The sequence below is a fragment of the Schistocerca nitens genome, chromosome 2 (assembly GCF_023898315.1).
Source record: "Schistocerca nitens isolate TAMUIC-IGC-003100 chromosome 2, iqSchNite1.1, whole genome shotgun sequence".
NCBI lineage: Eukaryota > Metazoa > Arthropoda > Insecta > Orthoptera > Acrididae > Schistocerca > Schistocerca nitens.
In genome coordinates this window covers 179872492-179887880 of record NC_064615.1, presented here as the reverse complement: position 1 = coordinate 179887880, position 15389 = coordinate 179872492, and the positions used below count along the sequence as shown (strand labels likewise).

Below are 15389 nucleotides of genomic sequence, written 5' to 3'. Positions count from 1 at the left end.
TGGACGATAAATAGTTTGGACAAGAAGAGAATAGAAGCTTTCGAAATGTGGTGCTACAGAAGAATGCTGAAGATTAGATGGGTAGATCACATAACTAATGAGGAGGTGTTGAATAGGATTGGGGAGAAGAGAAGTTTGTGGCACAACTTGACTAGAAGAAGGGATCGGTTGGTAGGACATGTTTTGAGGCATCAAGGGATCACAAATTTAGCATTGGAGGGCAGCGTGGAGGGTAAAAATCGTAGAGGGAGACCAAGAGATGAATACACTAAGCAGATTCAGAAGTATGTAGGTTGCAGTAGGTACTGGGAGATGAAGAAGCTTGCACAGGATACAGTAGCATGGAGAGCTGCATCAAACCAGTCTCAGGACTGAAGACCACAACAATATGTAATAGAATCAGTAGTTCACTAACCTAATCAGCCAATCATCAAAAGTAGTCTCTAATAAGACATTATAAGCAATTTATTATGGGACAATTTTTGCACTGATTAATTCTGGGATAGAGACATGGGACTGTGCTTCTGACATACATAAGAGCAGAATATTAACCCCACAGGAAAGAGTGGTCAGGAGTATCCATGGACTAGGGTACAGAGACCCCTGCAGGGAAATTTCCGTACATAACACATGACCACAGTTTACTTGTTGTATCTTTACAAATTAATTACATTTTGTGTGACACATCAAAACACTGCAACCAAGTGCTCTGATATGCATGTCTACAATATAAATAAGGAAAGACTGCTTTTACAGACAAACAACTAAACTAAAAACAATAAGTGATGGTCCATGCATTAATGTCCAGATATGTTATTACAAACTGCCTAGTTCTTTGTCACAAAGGGAACTGAAATCATTCCTGATAGATAAGTGCATATACTCCCTGAATGAATATTAATATTAAACTAAATTGAAATCTTTTTGTATTCTGTTCTGTAAAATCTGAATTTATATAATAATTATGGTGTATCACACAATTTTGTGGTCTTACTAAGTACACTGACATCTGTATTATGCATATATAAAATATGTGTATTCTCTGTTTGTACAAAACATGTAAAAAAATTGCTATGGAGTTTTCAAAAGCCATCAGTTGGTGGCTCCATGCAAAAAATACAATAAATAAATAAGCTACTGCTCAACAGTTCCTGTATACAATGAATTCTTTTCTAGACACATTACATTGTACTGTATGAGGAATTTTCCATTATGATAATGACAATTTAATTACTAAATGTTACTTTCTTTGCATATTTTAAAATATGAGATGATTTTCCTGTGCATAATATGATTCAAATAGAAAATATGTAGAAAATAATTTCATAGTATATTGGAAAGACAGTCACAGTAAATGCTATGACTACTGGTAGAAAACACATACAATAAAAGGTAAATCATAATGTTGCTTTATAAAAGCAAAATTGCTACAATTAACATTGTGAGAAATGAACATGAGTAACAAATCAAGACAGAAAAATCTCGTATCACTGGAAATATTTTAAAAATAGTTTTAGTTAAAAAATGAGAAATTTGTGATATATTTACACTCTATATACAATGACTGGAATTCAGTGAAATGTCTAATTTTATACTGATTATTTCCCACATATGTCCTCATATTTAGTACATTATCACAGACTATAATTTAACTTCTTAAAATGTGCACCCAACACTTCCTGTAAGGCCTACTAATGAAAGACTTCTGTTTCATAACACATTAGTTTTATGGGATTTCACTGGTTACTGCCAATGTAAAGAATCACATGTTTCTCCTGCAAAACTCCCAGTCACATTTAGTTTCTTGCGGTGTCATCTGCTGTTGAGTTTCAACATACATACTGCAATCATTGTTTGCACTCACTATCCTGTTTTCTGGTGTAGTTTTGTCCTCTTTGCCGTCGTATTGACCGCCCTTAACTGAAGGTGATCGGATTGTAGGAACTGTTGCCAAAAGACCTGCAATGCATAGATTACACATACCGAGTTCAGACATAAGTTCTCTGCAATAAGCTTCCCTTCAGCTGTAAACAGTTTCCCCTCATGCAAACTGTTTACAGCCAAAGTTTCAAATAACTAATACAAAAATATCACTTCTTTAAAAAGTATTTTTATAAAAATATTAATAATTCTAGAATGAGGAAAAATTATTCTATAATCTTTAAGCAGTGAGTATTAAGACTTTGCTGATGAGTGAATCATTTATTCATTTTTGGTTAGTGGTTAGATTTGTCTCATATTATTGGCATTTTAATAGACCTCAATTTCACCTGCATATGATCAAACTGAGGCTGCCTTATCGTGTAAGTATACCTACTTTCTCCTAATGGTCACATATGCGTCCCATTAATTTTTTTTTTTTTTTTTTTTTTTTTTGGGGGGGGGGGGGGCGGGGTGTGAAGATTATGGTATTGGACTACAACTAACTGCTCTTCAGTTTACAAGCTATCATCCTGGTATCTATGGCTGTTATTACTTCCAAAATGCTTCTAATGTACCTTTAAAGCTACATTACACATTCTACTTAACTGTATCTCTGTTACACAAAATTGTTAAGGCTTTTGTGGCCACTTGTTGACAAACTGCCTATTGGCTTCTGTCTCGGGTTCTTCAGCCGACATTCATCTAATGATTTTTCTGACGTTTCACCAGCATGAGTGGCTGGCATTGTCAAAGCTTCACCCTCCATTGCCGGTGGTGAACTGGAGCTGAGCTCGCGGCCACAGACTATATGTACCTGGCGCGCCAACGTCAGAGGGCTTCTCTGCGGTCATTTCCAGTGCGGTTCTCCTCTTGCTACCTGCGATGGTTGTTCGCTGCAGTACGGGAAGCCAGGATCCTTTTACCATAAGGCTTTCCTCTTTCTTGTTGAAACTGTTTGCATGTTTTTGTATTTCTACAGCTTCTCTGAACAAGTGCGTGTGACAGTGCTTCTCTACAGCCGAAACTTCCATGTCGGCGAATTTGATTACATGGTCGGTCTCATTCAGTGCGTGCTCTGCCACGGCCGATTTCTCCACCTGCCCCAACCTGCGATGTCGCTTATGCTCTTTGATCGTTCAGTCATTCCGACATAGACTTTTCCGCATGTGCATGGTATACGGTATATTCCCGACATTGCAAGTGGGGTCTCTTTTCTCCTTCGCCGATCTAATACACTCTTTGATCTTCCTTGTCGGTTTGAAAATCGTCTTTACGCCATGTTTGTGCAATGGCGAAAACCTGGGACACAGCGTGTATCGTAAACCGACTCACATGGACCGATACCTGCACAAACTGTCAAACCATGACCCGAGCCAGAAAAGAGGCATGATTAGTACACTCGTAACGAGAGCAGGACGAATATGTGAGCCGCAACACCTCAAACGAGAAATGCAACACCTGGAAACTGTTCTGAGGAGCAATGGGTACTCCACAAATTATGTTAGAAGTGTAACAGAGCCAAACACTCAGCGAAGTAAGGAACCAGAAAAATAAATGTCGGGTACGGCCTTTCTGCCATACATTCCCAGAGTGACGGACAGAATCGCCCGTATATTGCGCAAACATGGCGTAAAGACGATTTTCAAACCGACAAGGAAGATCAAAGAGCGTCTTAGATCGGCGAAGGAGAAAAGAGACCCACTCGCAATGTCGGGAATATACTGTATACCATGCACATGTGGAAAAGTTTGTGTCGGAATGACTGGACGATCAATTAACACCAGGATCAAAGAGCTTAAGTGACATTGCAGGTTGGGGCAGGTGGAGGAATCGGCCGTGGCAGAGCACGCACTGAATGAGACCAACCACGGAAGTTCTGGCTGTAGAGAAGCACTATCACACGCACTTGTTCAGAGAAGCTGTAGAAATACAAAAACACGCAAACAGTTTCAACAAGAAAGAGGAAAGCATTAAGGTAAACGGATCCTGGCTTCCTGTACTGCAGCAAACGACTGTCGCAGGTAGCAAGAGGAGAACCGCACCAGAAATGACCGCAGAGAAGCCTTCGGACGTTGGCGCGCCAGGTACATATAGTCTGCCGCCGCGAGCTCGGCTCCAGTTCACCACCGGCAATGGAGGGTGAAGCTTTGACAATGCCAGCCACTCGTGCTGGCGAAACATCAGAAAAATCATTAGATGAACGTCGGCCGAAGAACCCGAGACAGAAGCCAATAGGCAGTTTGTATCTCTGTTGATGTGCCTGATTTTTGTAGATCCAACCAGTTTACTTAATTATAAGCGGTATATTATGTCTTATTTCCAAGTAAGTAAAGCATACAAGATTATAACAGATCCCAAAGACAAGATGTGGGCTTGGTGGTGGTAACCAGCAGACAGGTGATAATGAGGTGGTTGACAGAAACCACTACACTACAATATTCCACTGTACATTACACTGCATTACAACCATTGCATCTTCCATCCCAAGCACTGGAACACTCAACTGACACAATAAGAGAGATTGGCAGATACATATTAGCAGCAAAGTTTAGCCTCCAGGAAATACCTGAACACAATTACAAAGTACTTTACAATAGCTGTATTCCATGAATCTTGTCGACAGGGTTCTCTGAGATGTGGAAAGAAGGCAAAGACATACATTTAATTTAAGTGTGTAAGTGCAATGCAGTGAAATAGTGCAGAAGTACAATACAGTGAAATGACTCAATATTACAAAAGACTACTATATTAATGTGCTAATATCAATTTAAAATAACTCAAAACATCACATTTGAGAATTTCTGTGAAGACACTTCTCAGTGGTGCAGAGTGAGTTGTCCAATAAGAAGTTCCTTAATTGAGTCTTAAACTTCACCATATTATGTGATACTTACATGTCATTTGATGTGCTCTAATAGGCAGTTGATTACATGTTTGCTCATGTATCTGACTCCTTTGTGTACTAATGTTAACTCTTTGAAATCTTTGTAGAGGCTGGGTTTTGTCCTTGTGTTATATTCATACTTTTCATATTTTTATATATATAAGGAACTGTTAAAATACCAAGTTCTTTTAAGCAATTTCTGCAGGATATTCTAGAATGATCTCTGTATACAGTTTTATAACATGCTTCTGCATTCTGAAGTACTGTTCCTAAAAGTTGAGTTTCTAGACAAAATTATTCCATTACTAATCAGGAACAGAAGTAGGCAAAATAAAATAATTTCTATGTTTATTAAATCACCAATACCAGTGATCATGCATATTGCAAAGTTCGCTTAACTAAGGCCCCTCATTAATTCTTCTCAGTGAGTTTTCCAATTAGTATTGTGATCTATCTCCAGTCCCAAAAACCAACACCTTCTACTTCTTGTATTTCATTGTTTCAGAAGACTGTTTTTATAACTCGACATGTCTGTGGCAAATACGGAACTGCATGTACTGAGTTTCATCAAAATTCAGTGACAGTTTATTTGCTCTGAAGTACCTTTGATGATTTCGAATATTTTGTTAGCTGCCTTTTCAGTAAGAGGACTGATACTACTTTTTATTCCCATACTTCTATCATCTGCAAAAGTAGAAAATTTGTGTGCTCTGAAACTATGAATGGAAGATCATTTATAAATATCAGAAACGAGAGAACCTCAAATAGAAACCTGTGGTACATCATGTCTGACAACTCTGAAAGCCTATTATGTGGTTGACATGGCACTGATACACACTGCTTTCTGTCTCAGATAAGATAAAAATTATGAACCTCTGTTGAAATGTTTTGTTGTCATAACAGACATGTATAGCCACATTTGTGAGAGATGTAAAAACAACAGCCAATCAATATACAAGTCAGCATTTCTGAATTTTTAAGGGGAAAAAAACATAGAAGATTAAAGAGAAATCCAGTAAAGAAAGAAAACCTTTCTTTTTTCCAATGACACCACATACTGAGAACCATAGTCCAAAGTACAGGCTTCAGGCAACTAATAGTTTTACAGACAGACACCAAATAGGGCGGAAACACAAAGACACAAGAACATTATGACAGTCATAGAATACGAAATAGAGAGTATGATCACGTAGTGTGTCCACTTCTGTAGCTGAGTGGCCAGTGGAATGAAATGCAGGGCCCCGAGTTTCATCCCCCTGTACTATCAGGAATCTTTCCTTGGTGGGAGGACTGTAATGAGGACCCTACATCACATGATGCCAACTGCGAAGCTACATGAATGAGAAGTAGTGGCACCAAGCTCTGCTGAACTGACGACAGGCAAGAGAGCAGTGTGCTGACTCTCATGCCCCTCTATACAACATCCACTTCATGCCATGGGGTAGATGATGGTATGGTAGTCAGTAGGTTCTGATAGGCCCATCTGTGCTCAGAATGACTGTGCTAATCTTGCTAAGCATCATGTAGAGTTATGATGAACGATACTCAATTGCCATGCCCCTGACAAATATTGTTAGTGCTTAGTAATGAAAACTTCATAGAGACACTTTAAACACATTAGAGCAAGGTGAAGATTGGAACATGAGATGCAACAACAGAAATAAAATGGAGACAGGTACTAAGGAGAGGAAGAGTCAGTCTGGTTTATGAGGATATAAAATACAATGCAGGTGTCTGGTACATGAGCATCGGTACACACACTGCTCAGTTATGGAAGTCTCAAGAGAACAGTGTTAGCAAAACCACCAATTTAATATAGTTTTTCTTGTGGAATCACACCCCTACTTGAAGTGTGTAGTGGAGATTCACAATGTGTTCAACTAACTTTAGCAAGCTCACAGTAGGGAAAAAAGAGCAAGGTCAAGGTGGTACAGTGGTCAAATATAATGGACCTGCATTTAAGGGGAAGGATGGAAAGCTCCTCCTTTCAGATGAATTTCCCCGTAAATCGCTAGGAAACACACTGGAAATCCTTAAGGTAGGATGGATACTGCTTTGGTCAGAGTGGATGCTTCTGGCATTTAGCTGACCAAGCAGCCTCTTACTGATTGTGTGTGACATTTGCACAATATCTTATAGTTATTGGATAACTTAAAATTTGTTTACTACAGCAGTTTCATTTGATAATGTGAAACAACAAGTGGCCAACAACCATGAAGGGTCTTCTTTACAATGTCACCTATAAAACTCTCTCTTTGTCCCTGTGAGTATTTATTAATTAATTAATTTATTTTTGGTGTGCCACACAGGTAAACCCAAAATAATTCTTCTATTTATATAATTACCATTTTTGTAGCTGATCTTTTATTTTAGTGCGATGCCAAATTAATCCATATACTATGAGCAAAGAAATTATATATCAGAAGTTTACATGAATGTGGTGATGGAGCAGAGATGGTTAGAAATGTGCACTGATGTCAAAGTACTGCAAGTCTGCCAGTCCCATTTAAACTGGAAAATATAGCATTTAACTTGTACTGCCACAGTTCCAACTTAATTTTTATTTCAGATGTTAAACCTTAATTATTGTTCCTTTCTTTTAATTTTTATTGCCATGGCTCTTATTTTACTGCTTTTAATAATCCGATGAGTTCAAATTCCTGCCTGATGAAATATCCGACAGCAGTAAATTTCTGTTTTTGATAATGTCTCAGTAATAACTTAAGAAAGAAATGCAAGTTATAATTTAGGTGCAGTAAAAAAATGATTTTCTTTAGAAAATTACTACGAATTCTACTCTTGAAAAATTAATACAATTAAAAATTGAAATAATTAGTTTGTCAGTGTCTGCTGCAAGTTGCATACATTTATTCACATGATCTCTTATGAAAGCAAATGCACAGAAATCTCCTTGCAGCAAATAAAAGTAAAGTAGATGTCAATAGAGCTTCAGGGTGGTTTGTGAATGGATTAAAATCTCTTCAATATACACTGAGTAGTTATAAGTTATGGGAAGGCCAAGGGATATTATAAATGCTCATCATTTGCTGAAGCCTAGGCAGTGCATTTGTCTCCATGTTGTTGTGATAAAGATGGATTCCTGGTGCCACAATTCAAACTGGCTGTGATCTCATTAACAGAACATTATCGATCACCTGATATGGCTCCAAATAGATGACATGAAATAAATCGGTCAAACACCTGTAGTCATCCTAGCTGGTGGTTTACATACACTGATGGGGAAAAAAAATCACAACACCAAAAAATAATTAATGTTGAATAACAAAATTTCAGGAATAAATTTGTCTAGGTGACATATTTAAATGATTGACATTTTAAGATCATAGATTAATGCAAGTGTGAGATAAGCCACTGCAAATGTGACATGCTGGCACATTAATAATTGGTATAACTGCTAAAATGTTGAAAGCAAGCATGGAAATGTACATGCATTGTGTTGTATGGGTGGCCAGATATCAGTTTGTAGGATGGAGTTCTACATCTGTTGCGCTTGGTCAACTAATACAGGCATTGTTAATGCTGTCTGTGGATGATGCTGGAGTAGTCGTCTGATGATGTCCCATACATGCTCGATTGTGGACAGATTTGGTGATCGAGCAGGACAAGGCAATATGATGACACTCTGTAGAACATGCTAGGTTCAGCAGTGGTATATGGACAATATTTGCATTTGGTGTGGGGCTCTGGCACATCATACTCCATCTGCACCAGCAATTTGAGCAGCAGTTGCCACACAGTGCCACAACGAACTGTTACAATTCGACTACTTCAAGGACAGTTCCGAACCAGACACCCTGCAGTGTGCATTCCACTGAACCCAAGAGACTACCATTTGTGATAGAGAACATGCTCCTGACAAAATATGGGGAAATTGTTTTTCATGTATCAACAAATCCAAATACATGATGGCAACATACAGTACAGTCAAAGACTGTAGGTCTCACTAAAATACTTTTTGTGATAGCAATATTCCACATAAAGACAATATATTGGTGCAAGCTAAACAAGCATATGATGCCACGATGAGCCATTATATCAACACTACTGTGGCCAAAAGAATCTTGCATTTGTCAACCTTGCTTTGCTGTGAGAAAGGACACATTACAGAAATCAGCTGGATGCAAATGACCATGAGCTCTTGGCTGCTCATCTGCAACTGATGGACTCACCCTCAGCCTTAGACTGGAACTTAACTCATCTGGCCACAGTAGAGCCTCACAACAGAAAAAACATTCAGTTGACCTTTGCAACCACAACATGGCACACAATATACTTCATTAAAACGCTCCATACAGTAGCTTTATGCAAAACAATGAATGGTGTGGAACATGCAGTTCACAAGATGATAAGATGTCAATTAAATTTGCTGTAAAATGAGCCGGATCCTTTCAAAATCCATACAATCAGCTCTCAACTTGACAAGGGCTGAGAGCAACAACGGTCTCTCTACACTCTACAATAATCCTCCATTGTCATCCAGCCAGCTAACAAGAGCATAATTTTGGAAAAAGTTGAATATGACCTGAAGATCCAGTTGGTACTGGAAAAGGTCGTCTATCAAAAATTGCCATATAACCAAATCTCAAGGATAATGTGAGAGACACTAGAGCTACTAACTGGTGATCACTGGAAGAGTGTGTTATTAAGAATTTTCTCCCTCACATCTTGCTAGTGTCTTTAGGTAAAATGTGGGCTACTGTACATGACATAAAGAATATGGGTGATTTTGTCACAGCTCTGATGTGTTCCCATCAAACACCTGATATGGTGGATCTGTTCAAGCATACCCTGAAATTGTCTTATTTTCATAAGGCAGAAAGTACGAGTCTTTCAATCAGATGTGCAGTGTTCTAATGGAGACTCTGTTACCTCCAACTGTAGCTAACCTGTTGATAGAGAACTTTCAGGATATTGCCCTGGACACAAACTGCATTGTTTTCATTGCTATGTCAACAACACGTACATTGTTTGCTCCCAGAGGGCTTGAAAAATTGGCAGAGTTTCTGGAACACATCAATAGCATCCATGACCACATCAGGTACATGATGGAGGTTGAAAAAGATTGTGCCTTGCCCAGCTGTGACATTCTTGTCTACCAAAAACCCAATGGATGGACTTAAACAAAAAATCCATTCATACGGACTGGTATTTTCATGTTTTAGCTATCACTACCTGGTCCAGAAGCACATTGTTCTGAGGACATTGGTTGATTGAGCAAAAGCCATCTCTGGTGTCAAAAGCTTCTCATAAGAACTGAACCATTTACAAAAAGGAGAACAGCTACAACAACAAATAAATACTACAAGCAATTCCACAAATTATACACAAGCAGACCATGATCAAGTAGAGGAATAAAAACTGGTATTTTTGCCTTTCTTTGATTCAGCTCCTGGAAAGGCATAAAATCAAGTCAGTCTTCAGGCCTTTAACTAAAATACACCAAATCGTGAAGGCTGTGAAAGACAATGTATGCCACAGGCCTGCTGGCATACAATATACCACTCAACTGCAAACAATCGGGCATACCATACTCATGACAGAAAAATACCAGGATGAGCATGAGAGGTGTCTGTGACTACGCTGTCCAGGGAAATCTTTTTCTGGGATAGTGCAATAAAAGAAGCTATACAATATGGAACACAGCCCTTGTTAGATTATAGTGGGTGTAGCAGATGCAGGCCGAAAACATTGCCTTATAAGACAACGGACTGAGCACCAGTAACACCACAGCTAGTACAGCAGCTGAGGAACATTTGGCCAGAAGCTTGTGCATGTGTAACCACTTTATTGAGCATGAACCCTGAGAATATTTATTGAAGCTCAATTTTTGTTCATTGGAGTCTGTATAAACATTTATCATAAAATAAATGCACGATGAAAATTTCCAAGTAGTTATTAATAACTAATGATATATTGTATGAGTGTTAAGTTGCACATTAGAACATAAAATTAACTCCCCCCCCCCCCGTCTCTCTCTCTCTCTCTCTCTCTCTCTCTCTCTCTCTCTCTCTCTCTCTCTCTCTCTCTGTGTGTGTGTGTGTGTGTGTGTGTGTGTGTGTGTGTGTGTGTGGTGACTCTGAAAGGGCAGATTATTACTAGGCAGAACCTGTGAATGGTTATCTTGAAAACAGTAAAGCTGGTCAAATCTACACGTACTACAGTCATAAGCCTTTACGGAAAGAGGTAGAAGAACAGTAGAACTACCAATAGGTGGTAAATGGTTGGACACCCACAACTCTTCACAGAACATGGGGTTCAGAGGCTTGTCTGCTCCGTAAACTAGGATAGATGGTGATTGTGGCATCTCTGCTGAAAGAGCATAGTGCTGGTGCACATACGAGTGTTTCGGAGCAAACTATTCACAGCACACTATTGACCATGGAGCTCTGCAGCAGCCCCCCCCCCCCTCCAAGTGTTCACATGCTGATACAATGACATCATCAATTATGACTGCAGTGGGCACAGGATGATCGGGATTCAGTCTTTGATCAATGGAAACATATCAGCTCTTCAGCTGAAACACAGATTTGCTAGAATATATTGCTGGTCATCTCCAAAAACACTATCATCGAGGTGAACGGTGGCCCAAAAGTGCAGTGCGACACAGACATAGGCCGGTGGGAGCAGTATTATGCAACGGGAGATATTCTCCTGTGTTTGCATGGGACCTGTGTTAGTAATCGAAAACATGCTGTCAGCTGCAAACCACCTGCATCCCTCATGTTTGAAGTCTTCCCCAATGGCGATGTCATCTTTCAGTAATATATTTGCCCACGCCTCAGAGCCAGAACCATGCTATAGTGGTTTGAGAAGCATTTGGTGACCAAATACACCTGATATAAATCGTAGAGAACCCATCTGGATCATTATTGGGTGCCATCACCACATCCGCTAATCAGCAGCCCATTATTTACACGAATCACTGTGGCCTGTGCGTGGACATCTAATGCCACATGCCTCCACATGCCTACCAACACACTATTGGATCCCTGATACACATAATTAGTGATGTACTTTGTTCCAAAGACGTATAACAAGCTATTAAGCAGGTGGTCATAATGTTTTGGCTCATCAGTGTAGATCCGTCGCCACCCTTTTAGCAGATTCTAAGAACTATATGAGAACAGGAAATCAGAGATCTATTGAACTGATTAAGAGACAAGGTGTCTCTAACAGCTGTAGTCTCAGTCTGGTACTTTTTCTAAAATATGTTGATTGGAAAATTAAGGAATGTAGCATTATAGTTACAAAGCTGACCACCAAAAATTATGAGATGGAACTGGCTCAATAGGCCGGCTTGGAGTTTCCGCAATACCTGATGATAGTAGTCTACTTAACAATACCTCCAACATAACCTCAATGTTTGGATGGAAGTATTTAACAATAAAGGAATGGAGGTAAATATCTGAAAAAGCAAAGTTATGATTATAAATAAAAAGGATGAAAGGCATAACATTATATGATTTAATGACTTGGGAACCCACAGATTACATACATGATGGAAATACTTTTTTTTTAACTATTAAAATCTACTAACAAAACTTTTTAGTAGCTGCATTAGCTGTTCACAGGTATAGGATCATACACAACTGATTTCGCAATGATTTAATAGCATCTTCAGATGTACACGTATGTGAATAAATGTAATACAAATTAGAAGGTATAATAATGGTAAAAATAAGGCAATTAACCAGAAAGACACCAGAACAAATACTCAATCAACTAATTTAACATTGGTTTGTTAAAAATACATGGTTTCCAACCTTCAGGTGGTATTCGAGTTGCAGAACTGCCTAAATTTGATGATTACAAGATGAAACAATCAAAATTTCAGTCGGTAGTAGGCACAGATAGTGCACATGAGCACTGCAAGCCACAAAGGAGTTGAAATAAGACCCCAGAGAAAAAATTTTTGGAATAAACCCATTTTTGGAGATAAAAATATAATGACTCACCAGTGATGAAAAAATCAACAAATTCCCACAAATGCCACATGATGAAGATGTGACTATGCATGAAGTAGCTAGGAAGGCCAGGCCATCCAAAAGTCCAGCTGATGTAGTATTATTCAAATTCCCAGCACACATTGTGCCAAGAGAAGCGGCCAGCAAGCATTATGGAAAATGTCACTGGAGGATGCAAAGATGGAGGCAGAAGAAACACTATTATGTACCAGCCGAAGGCTGCAAACTGTTGCAAAATAAATTAAGGAGGAACAAGTCAGTGAGAAACATAGCAAATACATAGAGGGCACTTACAGGGCACAAGTACTATACAAAAACTTCCTGTGATAAAATATGAGTAGTATAAAGATTACACAGTGACCTACAGAAATTGTTACAACAGCAACAAAACTGATTAGGAGAACATATTAAATGAAGACTAGTAACTTTTGCATAGCCTGTCCCCATATGTATACGTACTATCTATGTCTGATATCATGTTATGAGCGCAGAATGGTTACTTGTCTCAGTTTAATGTTCCAAATGGGTTTTGTTGCTACTGTAACTATTTATAGGTCATTATATTACTATTGTTTTATAACAGGAAGTTTTTGTATGGAACTTTTAGTTTTAATTTTATCTTAGTGACTCTTACTGCACAACCTGTAAATGCCATTTGTTGTATTACTTGCTGTCTCATTCGTCCTCAATTTATTTTGTAGCAGTTCCCAGCCTTCAGTTGATATGTAATTGTGTTTCTTCCCTCTCCAGCTTAACACCTTCTCATGACATGTTTCCAAACTTCTTGTTGGCTGCGCTGCATGCGGTTGTTTCAATAACACTATGTCAACTGGGCTATTGGGTGGCCTAGCCTTCATACTTCAGGCAATGTCATATCTCTACCAAGTGGCTTTTGTGGACATTTTTTGGGTTTTCATCATTCAGGCTGAATTTCCTCAAAAAGAGAGATATATCAAAAGGCACAAACGTAGCAGTACATAGATGAACCTATGTCTTGACTCTGATCTATGATTGTGAATCTTAAGACAGTTTTGTTGTTGTTGTACCAGTCTGAAGACTTATTTGATGCAGGTCTCCGCACTACTCTATTATGTGTGAGCTGCTTCTTCTCTGCAGAACTACTGCAACCAATATCCATATGAGTCACTGAATCACTTACTGCACTCAAGCCTTCGTCAACCTCTATGATTTTTACTCCCCTGCCCCCTCCCCCCCCCCTCCCACAGACCATTCTTCCATCACTAAACTGACTAGTCCTTGTTGCCTCAGGACGTGTCCTATTAACCAATATCTTCTTTTAGTCAAACTGTGCCATACATTTCTTTTTCCGCCAGTTTGATTTAGTGCCTCCTCACTAGTTATTCGATCTACCCATCTAATTTTCAGATTCTTCTGTAGCACCACATTTCAAATGCTCTTTTATTCTTATTGTCTGCACTCTTGATCATCCACTTTCCACTTCCAAAAATGACTACAGTCCATACAAATGCCATCAGAAACGACTTCCTAAGATTTAAATTTATATTTGATATTAACAAATATCGGTGTTTTAGAAATGCTTTTCTTGCTACTGCCACTCTGCATATTATACCCTTTCCCCTTTGGCCATCATTATTTATTTTTCTGCCCATATAGCAAAACACACCAATTACTTTCAGCATCTCCTTTCCTAATCTAATTCTGTCACAATCAACTGATTTAATTTGACTATTTCCCACAACCCATGTTTTACTTTTGTTGACATTCATCTTACAACCTCTTATCCATCCCATTCAACTGCTCTTCCAAGTCCTTTGTCAACTCTGATAGAATTTCCATATTACTGACAAACCTCAAAGTTTTTAGTATTGGATAGATAGTAAACAAATAAAAAGTCAGTAGTAGCAGAAATGAGACACCACTGCAAAATAAACAAGACAAGGGGAAACATCATCTTAAACACAGTGACTTGGGAAAATTTAATGCAGTGCCTCCACAGTTGAATATCCAATAGTAAAAACATAAGTGGCTTGGACACATCCAGCAAATTTCAAAAGACAGCATTCCAGTGTTAGTGTGGGGGGTAAAGGTGAATGGCGAACGACAATGGCAAGGACAGCCAAGAAAGATATGGGAAAATGGAATCAAAGAAGTGCTGAGAGGCAGTAACCATGGCTATAGACAGAAAGAGACAGAGATATCTTGTATTCTGTACAATGTGAAGTAGTTGAGGACCAGGTAAAGTAAGTATTACACACATGTTCAGAAAAAACAGAACACCTTGCACAACTAGAGATAGGATGGTCATATTCATAGGACATGCACATTAATGTCTTTTGCAGAAATGATTAACATTTCAGCCACCTCAGTTCAGCATGTGTCCTGTTGCCTAGCACGCACAGGGACTGCCTTGGGCCCTGATAACTTGATCCATGCATGATGACATCGACACATATAAGGCACAAATCATGAATGGCATCCTGTTGTATGGCCATCCAGGCTGCATTCACCTGGTTCCAGAGTTCATCTGTAGTGTTTGGCACTAGATCACAGTGCTGCACCCATCATTTCACCATATCAAACACATTTTCAATTGGTGACAAGTCTGGTGATCTGGT

General features: G+C 38.9%; 2 protein-coding genes across 13 annotated transcripts in view; one reads left to right on the top strand and one right to left on the bottom strand.

The window, feature by feature from the left end:
• LOC126235855 (probable glutamate--tRNA ligase, mitochondrial) overlaps positions 1–15389 on the top strand; it is a 353293-nt gene that overhangs the window by 153850 nt on the left and 184054 nt on the right. The gene's annotated exons all lie outside the window — the stretch shown is intronic.
• LOC126235854 (cryptochrome-1-like) overlaps positions 615–15389 on the bottom strand; it is a 460492-nt gene continuing 445717 nt past the window's right edge. For 3 of the 6 annotated variants that reach the window (XM_049944722.1, XM_049944719.1, XM_049944725.1), the window contains one exon: positions 615–1959. In XM_049944722.1, the coding sequence (XP_049800679.1) occupies positions 1763–1959 (197 nt within the window). In that variant the 3' untranslated portion in view covers positions 615–1762. The remainder of the gene's footprint in view (positions 1960–15389) is intronic. The other 3 variants (XR_007544823.1, XR_007544822.1, XR_007544820.1) reach the window with 2 other exon arrangements.